We start from the raw sequence: 16,374 nt of genomic DNA, 5'->3' as shown, positions 1-16,374 counted from the left end.
TGTTTGGGGGGGTTGGGGGAGAGAAACATGCGAGTGGGTGGGGGTGGGGGGGCGCACACTCCTCCGCCCCCACCTACCACCTTCGCGCGCAGACTCTCGCTCGCTCTGTCCCCCTCACAAACTCTCTCCCCTCACAAACATGCTTGCGAGCTCGGTCTTGGCACGTGGTACACAGGCGCGCACACACACACGCACACATATCTGGCCTGCACACCAAACGTTGGACAAGCCAGTTCAAAATTAACTCCTTGAAAGTGAGCTAGTCATACTCTGAATATGTACATGTTGCAACATTTTAAAAAATGTTAATTGTTAAGCCCTAACATTGTTAAAAATTAAATCTTTGTACAATTCCAACAATATACATATGAAGGTCTTCTTACCTTTCGGAAATCTCCTTTGTCAAAGCCAACTTCAGCTATTCTTTCATACTCCAATACTGCTTCTGCGCTCTTCAGCTGGAGAAATATCAGGACATCGAAACAGAAGATTCCAAAATACGGTCAAGGTTCTCAAATATTGCTTAATAAAGTAACTCAAGTTCTTACTCCAATAGATCTACCATACAGCATTAAGTAACAGTATGATAAGAATGCCCTGTCAAGATATTCCTAATTTTGTGTAAAGACTGGTATGTTTGGTCAAAGCATGAGATGGCAACTTACTGTGGACACTCAGCGATCTGCCCAATATATTTAAAATATATATTTAGTATATAACATGAAAGCAAAATACTGTAAATGTTGAAACTCTGAAATAATAACAGAACATGCTGAAAAAACTCAGCAGGTCTGGCAGCATCTGCAGACAGAGAATCGGAGTTCACATTTCTAGTCAAGCTTTCTTCCTTCATCAACCTAATTTCACCTACGAACTCCACAATCTGCTTGGTCCTGAAAACCTGATTTCCAGCAGCCCTTTGTCAACATCAACCTTTCTTTATCTTCCGGTATGGTCCCCCAGTTCCTTCAAAACAACAAATTATTCCCCCTGCCCCGATTCAGAAAACCCAATTTAAAACCCGTTAATCTTTCCAATTAACACATTAGCTTAAATCTTTTGTTCCTCTCCAAAGCCCAGAATAAAATGCTGGTTTTAACTGAATGCACACCTCTCTGTTTTGAGGTAAGGCAAACTGACCCCTGTTCCAGCACCAGCACACAGAATGCCCTTTTTAAAATTACCAACATTTATGCCTGCAGTTCGCTATCCTTTCAAGTCATATTTGATCTCTGTTGCCTTTTTGCTTTGGCATGCAGTCATTTTAACATATCCATAATTTACAGGTATCTTATTGCAGTATGTTACTATCTGGAAAGAATCTAAATTGGAGCAGGTAACATGGTTGATCATTCTGTCTTCCTCTTCAGTCACTCCTCAGCACTACACCATTGTCATTTTCTGTGGTTTTATAACAAATGCTTTCTGCTCCTAACCCATATGATCACCTCTGACTTCACCTTCAACCCTGTTCATTCATAATCTATTTAAATGCCAGTGCTTTTTTTTTAATTAAGGGGCAATTTACGTGGCCAATCCACCTACCATGTAAATCTTTGGGTTGTGGGGGTGAGACCCACGCAGATACGGGGAGAAAATACAAACTCCACATGGACAGTGACCCGGGGCTAGAATCAAACCCGGGTCCTTGACGTCATGAGGCAGCAGTGCCAACCACTGCGCCACCCCTTGCCAGTGCTTTTTGACAGTATGTGAATGCATGGAAACTTGGTTCCCTTCATACAATGGCATTCAGGCAGAACATTTTCTCCCTTCTGATTTAAACGTTCTTCCTGGACTCTCTCACTCTCCAGCATTGAAGCAATCTGTTCCAATCTCCCTCAAAACCAGCTTACCCCCAATGTGGGCTCACCCTTCCCCACCTCACCCAAGGAAGGTGGTCAATAGACAACTGAGGACTCGATCCAACCAAGTGGGAACAAAGTCCCATAGCGAGCGGCTTTAGCCGTGTGTTCCCCAGCACTCGCGGTGCCGAGAAACACATGGCTATGCAACATGACTCGCGTTGGATTTTCTATCAGCCACGCTGCGCCGCGGCAAACCGCTTTTCAGGCGCAGCGTGGCCATTGGATCGCGCCCTCACTATGTAGTTAACCAGAAATGTGATTCCTAGCAGCATGAGTATTTAAACTTTTTTTTGTTGCAAAAATAGAATGATGTTTAGATATAAACTCTAAGGTCAATATGAAACATTACAATCTAGTATCACTGATTAAATCAAATACTGGCAATATTTGTAACAAGCCCATTCCATACCTCAGTAAGTGCCTGAGAGCTATTGGTTTCCAGTTCCAGGACTTTCTGAAAACACCGACCAGCTGCCATGGCATTCCCCAAAGAAAGATGGCATTTTCCCTCTCGCAAGTGACCCTAAAATTAAAAGATAATTGTACTATTTTGCAGCAGTTACTTTTTTTATCTGCAACATAAAAGTGAAATGTGGGGTGGCACGGTGGCAGTGGTTAGCACTGCTGCATTATGCGCCGAGGACCCGGGTTCGATCCCGGCCCCAGATCACTGTCCATGTGGAGTTTGCACATCCTCCCTGTATCTGGTCTCATCCCCACAACTCAAAGATGTGCAGGGTAGAGGGATTGGCCATGCTAAATTGCCCCTTAATTGGAAAAAAGGGAATTGTGTACTTTAAATTTATGTAAAAAAATAAAAGCAACAGGACAAATGATATTAGAAAAAATGGTTTTCTTCCCCTCCTCTTTCAATTATTAATATCGTTTTTGATTAGAAAAATAACAAAATTAGTGAAGGAGTGTCTTTATTCTGTGGTGTGCCACAGGAACTCATGGGAATAAAATTACATAATATGGCAAGAAAAAAAAAGGCAGCCACAGTGACTGTAATTTTTTGGAAAAAGTCAGAGTTGTCATCAGAACGTCTGTAAAATACGTGTATGAAACTTTCATGCCATATGGACTTTGAACTACGAAAAATACCCATCAGTAAAAATCAATGTTTTATTCCTTTAGACAGCATCCTGATTATAAAACTAGGGTGAAGTACTGATGGCCATACATGGCGGTTATAAAAACAGGAACCAATTTAGGTGAATTAACAGTATCACGCAACATTTAAACTTCAGAACGTTACCACTGGCATGTTTACGTACTGGCCATGCTCCTGAATCTGTGATGTTTTCATTATGGGGTAGATATGACAACCGGCAACATATTTGTACATATAGAATTGCTTGGAAGGCGGCGGCTAACACTGCGGCCTCACGGCGCCAAGGGCCTTGGTTTGATCCCAGCCCCGGCTCACTTCCAGTGTGGAGTTTGCGCATTCTCCCTGTGTCTGTGCGGGTTTCACTCCCACAACCCAAAGATGTGCAGGGTAGGTGGATTGGCCAGGCTGAAAATTGCCCCTTAATTGGAGAAAAAGAATTCGGTACTCTTAAAATAATATTAAAAAAGAATTGTTTGGAAGTTGCGAACAAAGCTTTAAAGCAGCGTAAATAAAATGGCACGTTTGATACTTTCAGTCTGGCTGGGCCCTTTCCAAAATTTAGGGAAACCCCATTCAGGCTAAAAATACCAAAGCGTATTACCGGCTTGTACAGATGAGCTGAGGGGTCAGCTCACCTGTGGCCAGATCCGAGATGTTTTATGTTATTTATGCACTACTGGAGGCAGCTGTTTACATTGGCATACAGAAATCGGAGGCATGTGTCAAATTTAGTCCCAGGACGTCTTGGTGACTCCGGTGACTCTGTCGCTACTTTGTTTACTTTACAAAATTGGCAACCAGAAGTGTACTATTGGGGGCAACCCTCCAAAGTAAATGAGGAATTATTATGTTCTTTTCTACGGTTTAATGGCAAGGCCAAGCTTAACAGGCCCAATGACAACCCTGCTAATATTCACTTCATCCCAGAAGACGCCTTGGTTAATTCACAATTCAAGAGAAAACAAATGTTTATATTTACTAAAGGCAGGTTAAACCAACATTCAAGGTCTATTTTACATGTGTTATATCAAAGATACAACTTAGTGCCATGTGCAATAGAGCTTTAACAGGCATCAAAGAAGTGAGTCAAAACATTCCAGAAAGAAAATAAAGCCGGTCACAATGGATTGATGCAAGGCAAATGTGAGCACATTCCTCTGTCTTTGACAGGAAAGATTAAAATGAATAAAATTTCAAAGATTGAGGATACTACCTATTCTTTAGAGAAGCAAATTTAAGACAATGTACTTCCTTACAAACACAGTAAACATTATAATAGTGATGAGGATAATGGAGGATGTGAGGACAAACTTGAAAGAGAATTCTGTCACGTATTATACCATAAAAACTGAAACAGGGATTCACTACTACCCAAAACTACAATTGAGTCTGATCATCCATGACATACCCTCACAAAAGTGTCATCCAGCCTCACAGCCTGCTGTGCATCTTCAAGAGCCTCCCGGAACTTACCAATCATCATGAGAGTTGCTGCTCGGTTGCCATAGTAACTGACATTTTTAGGACAGATATCTGGGAAACAAATGAACACTTACTAGGAGCTGTAGAACAGGTGCGACAAATGCAAAAGTAAACACCTCACCTATTACTTAGCATAAAAACCAACACAAATTTGGAATTATACCTCATAAATCTTTAAAAAGAGAAAGTAGCTCTACAATCAAGCTGAAATAGTTAGGCCACATAACTCCTCCAAGGACCTTAAACAAATCATTTATATACCATCTTTGAACGGAAGGCTTCTGAATGAATTCTGTCAGAGAATTAGCTTTGCATTGCTTTATTTTTCAACTGTCTTGGAAATGTTAACCTTTTTTTGTTGTTATTTAATAAAGATTTTTCTCAAGTCCTGTAAAGGGGGATGGATCACTTTGCTGTGGAACAAATGGTCTGACGGTCTGATTCCCTTGGCTAATATCACCCATACCAGTAATATCACAGCTTCAATTATATTAAATAACAAAACAGGCCAGGGTCATTCGCCTCTCCATTTGTGCCTTTTACTGCATAGCCTTACCTCTCGCCCTGTGGTTGCTCTGTTACGGAAAGACAAATAGGTTTCTCAAACTCTGGGGGCGCGGAGGGCCTTTAGGTGAGAAAGTTTGATTCTGAACACTTGTGTTGTATAGCATTCGGGAGCAACATATAAACTAAAAAAACATATAAACTAGCCTTTTCGCAAGTTAGAACTGCAAAGACTGCTGTTAAAATACTGCTTTTATGTAAGGTAAGTGGCACTGAATCAATAGACTTCATTTATCATGAAATCCTATTCCGTTCATTCACCATTGGGCTGTGATAATGAGAAAATGGATTCAACAATTCTTTCATAAAATACTCTGGTTCTGTAAAGCAACCACAGATCAAAAACAGCTGTTAATAGCTTGCTAGGTCTAATAATAACTTTTAAAGATACTTGTATTATATTTTTCCGTACTCTCCAATTTTCACCTCTCCCTTGAAAGGTTGGAAGTTAAATCTTTAGGTAACAGCAGCTCTCTGGTATCTCACAGCCATACCCATTCTTCACCAGTGAGCCCCTTGACAGTCGCCATGGAAGACCATTGAAGCAGGGTTGACATCATAGTGAAGCTTGATCCCATCTTCCTCTACTTTCCCTGATAAAATCTATAGCCCAATAGAACTGAAGCCAATTCTAGCATCCCAATTGTTAAGAATTATTAAGAATGGAGATCAGCAGGAACATCAAGAATTACCTGGAAACTAATGATACAGGGGAGGTAGCGGCGTCCACGGTGTGGGAGGCCATGAAGGCAGTTATCACAGGGGAGTTGATCTCTATCAGGTCTCATAGAAATAAGAAAGAAAGAGCGGAAGGAGAAAGGCTAGTCACGGAGATACTCAGAGTAGACAGGTGCTACGCGGAAACCCCCGAGACGGGGCTACTGAAAGAGCGCCGGAGGCTGCAGGGGGACCACTGGGAAGGCGGTAGCACAGCTGAGGAAGGCCAAAGGGGCTGTCTACGAATACGGGGAGAAAGCGAGTAGAATGCTGATGCACCAACTTTGCAAGAGGGAGGCGGCCAGGGAAATTGGGGTAGTACGGGATAAGGAGGGCAACACGGTCATAGACCCAGAGGGGGTGAACAAAGTCTTTCGGACGTTTTACGGTAAATTGTATGAGTCAGAGCCCCCGCCAAAGAGGGGGGGGGGGGGGATGAAGCAATTCATGGGCCAACTGAGGTTCCCAAAGAGGATCTGGTGGAGGGACTAGGGGCCCCGATAGAGCTGGAGGAGATGGTAAAGAGTTTAGGGGACATGCAGTCGGGCAAAGCCCCAGGGCCGGACGGCTACCCTGTAGAATTCTATAAGAAATTTTCGGAACTGCCGTGCCCACTCCTGCTAAGGACCTTCAATGAGGCCAAAGAGAGAGGGACTCTCCCCCCAACAATGTCACAGGCTTCGATTTCACTCATCCTCAAACGAGAGAAAGATCCACTACAGTGTGGATCTTATAAACCGATATCGCTCCTGAATGTAGACGCCAAACTGCTGGCCAAGATCTTAGCTGCTAGGATTGAGGACTGTGTCCCTGGGGTGATAGGGGAGGATCAGACAGGCTTCGTCAAGGGCAGGCAATTGAACTCCAACGTACGGAGGCTCCTAAACATCATCATGATGCCCTCAGAGGGAGGGGAGGCAGAAGTGGTGGCAGCAATGGACGCAGAGAAAACCTTTGACCGGATGGAATGGGAGTACCTGTGGGAAGCGCTAAGAAGGTTCGGATTCGGTGAAGGGTTCATAGGTTGGGTCCAGCTACTCTACCAGGCCCCAGTGGCAAGTGTGTGCACGAATAGGGTGAGGTCGGAATACTTTAGGCTCCACCGGGGGACAAGGCAGGGGTGCACCCTCTCCCCATTATTATTCGCCTTTGCGATAGAGCCGCTGGCTATAGCGCTGCGGACTTCAAAGAACTGGCGGGAGTTGGTTCAGGAAGGGGAGGAGCATCGGGTCTTGCTTTATGCGGATGATCTGCTCCTGTATATTTTGGACCCACTAGAGGGGATGGGGGAGGTCATGCAGATTCTGAGGGACTTTGGCAATTTCTCGGGGTACAAACTAAACAAGAAGAAAAGCAAGATGTTCGTGATCCAAGCTAAGGGGCAGGAAAAAGGACTGGGAGAGCTTCCGCTGAAATTGGTCGAGAAGAACTTTCGGTACCTCGGGATACAGGTGGCTCGAAAGTGGGATGCCCTCCACAAGCTTAATCTATCTCGGCTGGTAGAGCAGATGGAGGGGGACTTCAAAAGGTGGGACATGCATGTAGCCGTTAAGATGACGGTCCTCCCCAGATTTCTGTTCGTCTTCCAGTGCCTTCCCACCTTCATCCCCAAGTCCTTCTTTAAGCGGGTGAACAAGATCATCTCGGGATTCGTATGGGCAAATAGGGGCACTTGCAACGGCACCTCTGCCGTTCTCGCCGGCCCGCTACTCCTCTAGTCCGGTGGTGGTGGCGGCATTAAAGATCTGGGGTCAGTGGAGAAGGCACAGGGGGGTGGAGGGAGCCTCAGTCTGGACCCCGATACGCAACAATCACAGATTTGTCCCGGGCAGGATAGACGGGAGGGTTTCAAAGCTGGCATAGGGCAGGCGTTCATAGACGGGACCTTCCCCAGCCTGAAAACGCTGGACGAGAAATTCAGTTTGTCCCCTGGAAACACTTTCAGATACGCGCCTTTCTGAAAAAGCAGGTGGTATCATTTCCGCTGCTACCCCCATGCAGGATACAGGATAGGGTGGTCTCCGACACCTGGGTAGGGGAGGGGAAGGTTTCGGACATTTACCGGGAACTTCAGGAGACGGAGGAAGCCCCAGTGGTGGAGCTTAAGGGCAAATGGGAGGAGGAGCTAGGTGGGGAGCTGGATGCGGGCCTGTGGGCAGACGCCCTAAACAGGGTCAATTCCTCCTCATCATGTGCCAGGCTTAGCTTAATCTAATTTAAGGTGGTCCACCGGGCACACATGACGGCAACCAGGATGAGCAAGCTCTTTGGGGTTGAGGATAAATGTGCGAGGTGTGCGGGAAGAACTGCAGATCATGCCCATATGTTCTGGGCATGCCCGGCTCTTAAGGGATTCGGGAAGGGATTTGCTAAGGCAATGTCCAAGATCGTAGGCACGCGGGTGGTGCCGAGTCCAGAGATAGCTTATGATCTTTGGTGTGTCAGATGATCCGGAAGTTCAGGAAGCGAAAGAGGCCGACGTATTGGCCTTTGCCTTCCTGGTAGCCCGGAGACGGATCCTTTTAATGTGGAGGGCCTCGAAGCCCCGAGTGTAGAGACCTGGGTTAGTGACATGGCTGGGTTTCTCAGTCTCGAGAAAATAAAGTTTGCCTTGAGAGGGTCCATGGAGGGGTTCTCTCGGAGGTGGCAGGGTTCTCTCGACTTTCTTGGAGAGCAGTAAAGGTCAGCAACAGCAGCAGAGATCAGCATTAGCAAGATCACCATTTTCAGTTTGCGTGGGCCGAACAAACCAGTGACATATTTCTGTTTGAGTGCTGCGTGACACAGTTTCCGTACCAGTTAACAAATCAGCTTTGCAAGACACACCATGTTCATCTTACAGTGACCCAGGGCCGGGATCGAACCCGGGTCCTCAGTGCCGTAGGCAGCAGTGCTAACCACTGCGCCGCCGTGCTGCCCATGTTCATCTTCTATCCAGTCAGGACCAAAGGGGTAATTAAATATAAAGCTACTGTTCTTTATAAATTTAATTCTGGGATTTTCTTTATGTTCGAGGACTCAACACTTACATTGTTGTACGCCCATTTTTGACATCAAGAAATCTCTGGTCAGGTATGACTATGGTCAGAGACAGTGCAAGCCCCTTGTTATTTTTCCCCAACATCAACAATGTGAATCTTGCCACTTCCCATACTAGCAACTTTCTCAAATTAGAATTCATTAAAATTTTGGGGGTAGTTTTACACGGTGACCTGCAGCCACCAAAACCAGGGTTAAAACTACCAAATTTTATGTAGAAAGTTACAGCAGCAGAGATGACGCTTTAGCTGGGTCAGTCGAGTTTTTCCGAGAATTGTCCAGCTATGGCAGTAGTTTTATATACGAGTTTAGGAAAAGTACTCTGGAAAGGGAAGGCAGTAAATCATTTTAATTAAACGCAAGCTTTTAAAATGACAACAGAACTGCTGCATAGTTTCCAAAGAGTCAATTTAAACTTAAGTTTACAATCTCTTCCACTGCAATGGTGTCAGATATTGGTTTAAATCAAATTCTTACCTATTGCTTTTGTGTAATAATTAAATGCTTCATTGTAGTCCTTCTTTAAGTAAAATGCATTGCCTTGCTCTTTAAATATTTCAGCCTCTCTGTAGAATTAAAAGACAGCTTTAATTTTATGCATCAAATGGAGAATCTTAACTTTTCCCCCCAGATATAATCTATTTTATTATCCCCTCAACTGTTTCTCAAAACTTTAGATTTCCAGGTTTGTGTCATTTATCAAGAGTAGACATTTTTGTAAATTTGCATCTTTGCAAATTTAAATTGTACAAAGAACCGCAATCATCCTTACATACTGCATACGAAAAATAGGTAATGGTGCATTTATGGTACAGAGCTCACAATGCAGGGAGGTAAACTTGAGCACTAGCGTCAGAAAGATGACCAAGAATTATTAGATTGTTATAAAATTCCAAATCGGCTGCTAAATGCCCTTTAGTGAACGGAACCTGCTATTCCTACAAGTGACTCCAGTGTGTACAATACAGTTAAAAGCTAAGCAGACTTTCTCAGTTTGTGTTCTTCTCAAGACCACCAGAGCTGGGCAATAAATGCAGCCTCGTCAGTGTTTCCCACATCCCTGGAACACAATTTTGCTGGGTTGACAGTCGATTTACTACTATTTTGGCAGAATCTCCAGCCTAACTGCTAGGAATGACAGAGTAGCACATGGGGAGTAGCCTGTCAACGTCTTGAATTTGGGGTGAAGAATGGCCTCATAAACCCCTGCTAACTCTGGATACATCTTTATGCAAGACTGAACATGTGTTGTGGGGGGAGACCCATTAAAATATCCAATATATTCATAGACATAGAAAATAGGAGGCCATTTGGCCCTTCAAGCCTGCTCTGCCATTCATTACGATCACGGCTGATCATCCAACTCAATAGCTTGATCCCGTCTTTCCACCATATCTTTTGATCCCTTCGCCCTCAGTGCTATATCTAACTCCCTTCTTGAAAACATGCAATGTTTTGGCCTCAACTACTTTCTGCGGCAGCAAATTGCACAGGCCGACCACTCTCTGGGTGAAGAAATCTCTCCTCATCTCAGTCCTAAATGGTCTATCCCATATCCTCAGACTGTGACTCCTGGTTCTGGACTCCCCCACCATAGAGAACATCCTTCCTGTATCTACCCTCTAGTCCTGTTAGATTTTATAGGTTCCTATGGGATCCGCCCTCATTAACCTGAACTCCAGTGAATACAATCCTAACCAACTTAACCTCTCCTCATACGCCAGTCCTGCCATCCCAGGAATCAGTCTGGTAAACCTATTCTGAACCTTCTCTACAGCAAGAACATCCATCCTCAGATAAGGAGACCAAAACTGCACATAATATTCCAGCTGTGGCCTCACCAAGCCCTGTATAATTGCAGCAAGCCATCCCTGCTCCTGTACTTGAATCCTCTCGTCATGAAGGCCAACATACCATTTGCCTTCTTTACCGCCTGCTGCACCTGCCTGCTTACCTTCAGCAACTGGTGCACGAGGACACCCAGGTCTCGCTGCACATTCCCCTCTCCTAGTATATGGTAATTCAGATAATAATCAGCCTTCTAGTTTTTGCTACCCAAGTGGATAACCTCACATTTATCCAAATTATACTGCATCTGCCATTCATTTGTCCATTCACTCAACTTGTCAAAATCACACTAAAGGATTGCCTCATCCTCCTCATAGCTCACCCTCCCACCCAGCGTTGTGTCCTCTGCAAATGTGGAGCTATTACACTTCATTCCCTCATCTAAATCATTAACATATATTGTGAATAGCTGGGGCCCCAGCGCCATCCCTGCGGTACCCCACTAGTCATTGTCAGACATTTGGAAAAAGACCCGTTTATTCCTGCTACTTGTTTCCTCTCTGCAAACACCATCTCAATACACTCCCCCCAATCCCATGCGTTTTAATTTTACATTTATGTGGGACTTTGCCAAAAGCCTTCTGAAAGTCCAAATAAATCACATTCACTTCATCAACTCTACTAGTTACATCCTTGAAAAATTCCAGCAAATTTGTTTTTGTTTTTTCACTGTCACAAGCTAGAATAATTTGTTGTTGTTCTGCATAAGTACTGCTCCATGCTATTCTGGGATCCTTGGACTACAGGCCAAGCTTGAATAATCTTATCTGATGTGTTTTGAAAATGACGTTACAGAGAAACTCACCCTCCCACCTAGCTGGTACGGGCTGGTTTAGCACAGTGGGCTAACTAGCTGGCTTGTAATGCAGAACAAGACCAGCAGCGTGGGTTCAATTCCCATACCAGCCTCCCCGAACAGGCGCCGAAATGTGGCGACTAGGGGCTTTTCACAGTAACTTCATTGAAGCCTACTTGTTACAATAAGCGCTTATTATTAGCTTTGCGTCATCAGCAAATTTGGAGATATTACATTTAGATCCCTCATCTAAATCATTAATATATATTGTGAATAGCTGGTTGATGCATTAATACATAAAAAACAGCAGTATGCTCATCAAGTTTGCTCTGCCATTCTATGAGATTATGGTTAATGTGGCTGTGTCCTTAACTTGGTCTTCCCAACTTCCCTCCACCCACCCCCTGCCATAACCCTCGACTCCCTTGGCAATCACATCTATGTGTTGAATATATTCAATAACCCACTGCTTACTGGGAGAACATAATTCAAAAAATTAACAATCCTCAGAGAAGAAATTCCTCTTCATCTCCATCTAGTTCTAGATTTCCCCATTAGGGAAATATCCTCTCAGCATCTACCCTGTCAAGCCCTCTCAGAATCGTGTAGGTTCCAATTAGATCACCTCTCATTCTTCTAAACTCCAACAAGCATACAAGTCTCTTTAATCACAATAATGATTATTGTCACAAGTAGGCTTACATTAACACTGCAATGAAGTTACTGTGAAAAGATCCTGGTCACCACATTCCGTCGCATGTTCGGGATTCTCAGCTGGTACAGGAATTGAACCCGCGCTGCTGGCCTTGTTCAGCATCACAAACCAGCTATCTAGCCCACTGAGCTAAACCAGTTTCTGAACTGATGGCAATGCAAGTATATCCCTCAGAAATTATGTGATGGAAATGGTGTATTTCCACACAACACAATGATCACAAACAATACAAGAAGGGAAACTATACAACTGTAAGCTTTAATCTGTTTCAGCTCTGAAATTGTATTACTGTGACTCAACACATCAGTACAAACAGGTCCTGGCCTTAAAAATACAGCATCTATCCCAGGCTGCCATTATATTAGCAGACATGGACTAGGGTGCTCCAGTTGATAGAATGACTCCGTGAAAATCAGTTGGGACGTTCAGTGATGTCTTACATCGTATCCAATTCTTTTTTTTCCAATAAAAGGGTAATTTAGTGTGGCCAATTCACCTACCCTGCACATCTTTTTGGGTTGTGGGCGTGAGACTCACACAGACATGGGGAGAATGTGCAAATTCCTCACGGACAGTAACCCGGGTCTTCAACGCCGAGAGGCAGCAGTGCTAACTACTGCGCCACCAAGCCACCTGATTTCTTACATCTTTTGTTTCTGTTCTTAAATTTTTTTTAAAAGAGTACCCAATTCTTTATTTTTCCAATTAAGGGGCAATTTAGTATGGCCAATCCACTTACCCTGCACATCTTTTTGGGTTGTGGTGGTGAGACCCACACAGACACGGGGAGAATGTGCAAACTTCACATCGAACCTGGGACCTCGGCGCCGAGAGGCAGCAGGGCTAACCATTGCGCCACCGTGCTGCCCCATAATTTATACCATGAGCTCTTTTAAGAACAAAGTTTGAACAACTTGAAATTTTAACGATTTAAACTGTGTAATTTCTTGCTGAGATTAAGATCTTGGAAGCATGTTAATTATTTCCTAGGTTACTGCATAGTTTGGGAGATTGTACTGTTTTATGCTATTTCCAGATGCATGGCGGCATTTAACAGAAGAATGAATGCCTATGATATAATTAAACCCATAGCCATCTCATTTAACATATCACAGTCTACTTCAATTTGAAAATCAGGAGGAACAGAACTCCAAAAATCTTGGGGCAATCAGAACAAACCTTGCAGTGTCCTAGTCAAGTTTACTTAAATATTATCTGGGGATGGGGAGGGATATACTTATTTGATTAAAAAAAACTTTTGATAGCTTTTACAGGTATTATCAGTGAAATTTTTGCCACCGCCAAAATGGGCGATGGGAATGGAGAGAAGGAAGACTAAAGATCGGTAAAGGATTAAGCCTTGTGGTAGCGTTGTGGTAAAGATCGGTAAAGGATTAAGCCTTGTGGTAGCGTTGTGGATAGCACAGTCGCTTCACAGCTCCAGGGTCCCAGGTTCGATTCCGGCTTGGGTCACTGTCTGTGCGGAGTCTGCACATCCTCCCCGTGTGTGCGTGGGTTTCCTCCGGGTGCTCCGGTTTCCTCCCACAGTCCAAAGATGTGCAGGTTAGGTGCATTGGCCATGATCAATTGCCCTTAGTGTCCAAAATTGCCCTTAGTGTTGGGTGGGGTTACTGGGTTATGGGGATAGGGTGGAGATGTTGACCTTGGGTAGGGTGCTCTTTCAAGAGCCGGTGCAGACTCGATGGGCCGAATGGCCTCCTTCTGCACTGTAAATTCTATGATAATTCTAAGCCAGTTTCATACAGTATTTTAGAATCTAATAGATTGGGAAAGATAGCAGTTAAAGAAGTAAAGGACGAAAGAATAGATTGGAAGGGGGATGGAAACAAGAGGTGCCAAAACTTTGTATTTATTGAAGCTGGTGTGATTTTAAATGTATTGTTGTTTTTTTACTACAATAAAAAAGCAGCTATTGAAGTAGCATAATTAATGTGCCAGTTTAATCTTAATTTGGAGTTGCCCAATTCAAATTATCTGTTTGAATTGAAATCAGGCAACTTGCCTCCTTTGCTGTTTTATTAAACTTGCTTAATTTGAATTACTGATTGCTTAAAGGTGGCTTTCAATTAGCCGCAGTCAGCAGTATTCTCATGGCAGCAGCAGCTTACAATGTGAGCAAGAATTTCCTGAAGTTGTTAGGAAGCAAGCAACCACTGCCCAACATAGGAATTGGCAACAAATAACACCAGTAAGGGCGGAGAGAGGGACATACTTTGGCAAACATTTCCTGTACGAAACAGAAAACAATTGGTGGATGTGTTCAACATTAACAGTATTGTTCTAATGAACAATGCATTTATACCAAATTTCAAAATATTAAAAGCTTTCGCTTTGCGTAAATGACAGCAATTTAAAATGGCTATTAGTGTTACGACTTTTCAGATATTTCAGCACTATTCTGAAAACCCATTTGAGATATGGCAATATGCAAATCTAAATGCTCAAGTCCAAATATCAAGTATTACTTTCAATCAAAATTTCCATCGAATGTGGTCCCAAAATTCACTTCTTATAAAGCATAGAAATCAAATATAGTATGTTCAAAATTCAGTACTTGTGGCTTTTAATGCAGATGAGGACGCCACATTATGAAGTTTGCATATATTTACAATTTACAGAATCTATGATTGAAGTCTGAACCTTGTTTATTCTACCTAAATAATGTAATAATAATCTTTATTAGTGTCACAAGTAGGCTTACATGAACACTGCAATGAAGTTACTGCGACACACAACGGCGCCTGTTCGGGCACACAGAGGGAGAATTTGGAATGTTCAATTCACCTAACAGCAAGTCTTTCAGGACTTGTGGGAGGAAACCCACGCAGACACGGGGAGAACGTGCAGACTCCGCACAGACAGTTACCCAAGCCGGGAATCAAACCTGGGCCCCTGGCACTGTGAAGCAACGGTTTAATAGGCAGTTTACTTCTGGAGGGGACACTACCTTCTGTGACCCATTTTCCATCACTTTTACAGGAAAAAATCATGAGCTGAAAGTGCAAGAGGGAAAGAAAAATGAAGGTTGGATATCTGGAAACTGCTCAAAAGGTGAAGTAGTACATCAGGAATGGAAAGTGAAAGTTAGGTTTACAACATCATCAGCAATGCCTGGGAAACGTTAACATATCTTTCTTTTAGATGTTGACTCATATTTCCAGAAGATTCTTTATCAAGAGGAAAGTATGGGAAAAGATTTGAATCAAAGGCAAATTGTGTAGGGCCTTGGGCTATGCTAATATGTAAAATATTTTAGTGGGAGATGCAAATCAAGATGTCCCTCAAAATGTTTTTGAAAGTAAGCCGCATTTGCAAGGAATGCAGTGAATTTGAAAGACTATTTTAAACAAATATCACAGTACATGAATGTCCTTGACAAGTGTATGAAACATAGAGCAGAGCAGAAGTGTCCCATCTAAACATAGAAACAGTAATATTAGAGCACAGCACTGCTGAAGCCATCACTGAAAGTCCCAGGCTTCCAAAAGGATTGGTAGCTGTTAAAACTGTAAAGTGGGCAAACAGCTCCTGACAGAAATTACTCTTCTTGTAGTCCCATTATTCATTCCTGTAACAGCATTGATCTGGAGTCCAAAAATCACAACACTGATCCACAATTTCAGTCAGTTATTAGAAAGTATAAACCCGACACAAAAATTGATTTTAAGTCTATTTATTTTCCAATGCTGCAGGCTGTTATGGCTAGAAAGTAAGGGATGGAAGATATTCAAAGAAATAACTATTATTGGTATATGGCTTAGCTGTTAAACTCCAGAGGCAAAGCTTCAGGCAAGCTCATGTTGAGCACTAAGGTTAGCTTTTAGCGTCTTCCATAGAATTCACCAGTAGCTACATAACTTATTTCATTGTTTTACAAGTTTAAAAAATAAATCTCACTTCTTGGGTGAATTTTGCAATCATTAAAAAGGGAAACAAATGCACATTTTCCCCCTGTCTGTGTGGGTCTCACCCCCACAACCCTAAAGATTTGCAGGTAGGTGGATTGGCCACACTAAATTGTCCCTTAATTGGAAACAAAATGAATTGTGTACTTAATTTTTTTTTATAGGGACAAATTGTTTATTTCATTTGGATTTTTATATAGTAAGGCGGTGGCATAGTGGGATTGTCACTTGAATAGTAATCCAGACACCACAGCAGATGGTGAAAGTTGCATTCCTCAATAAAAATACTGCAGGCTGTTAATGAT

The 16,374-nt window shown here is 43.1% G+C and overlaps 1 protein-coding gene across 1 annotated transcript in view; it reads right to left on the bottom strand.

Moving 5' to 3' along the window:
• dnajc7 (DnaJ (Hsp40) homolog, subfamily C, member 7) overlaps positions 1–16,374 on the bottom strand; it is a 59,796-nt gene that overhangs the window by 34,203 nt on the left and 9,219 nt on the right. The window contains exons 2-5 of the mRNA XM_072487343.1: positions 9,262–9,350; positions 4,391–4,515; positions 2,278–2,391; positions 384–458 (exon numbers count right to left, since the gene is read on the bottom strand). Coding sequence (XP_072343444.1) covers positions 384–458; positions 2,278–2,391; positions 4,391–4,515; positions 9,262–9,350 — 403 coding nt within the window. The remainder of the gene's footprint in view (positions 1–383; positions 459–2,277; positions 2,392–4,390; positions 4,516–9,261; positions 9,351–16,374) is intronic.

This window comes from Scyliorhinus torazame, chromosome 21, assembly GCF_047496885.1.
Source record: "Scyliorhinus torazame isolate Kashiwa2021f chromosome 21, sScyTor2.1, whole genome shotgun sequence".
NCBI classification, from domain to species: Eukaryota; Metazoa; Chordata; class Chondrichthyes; order Carcharhiniformes; family Scyliorhinidae; genus Scyliorhinus; species Scyliorhinus torazame.
The sequence above is the reverse complement of the archived record's forward strand: the minus strand, read 5'-3'. Positions and strand labels throughout refer to the sequence as shown.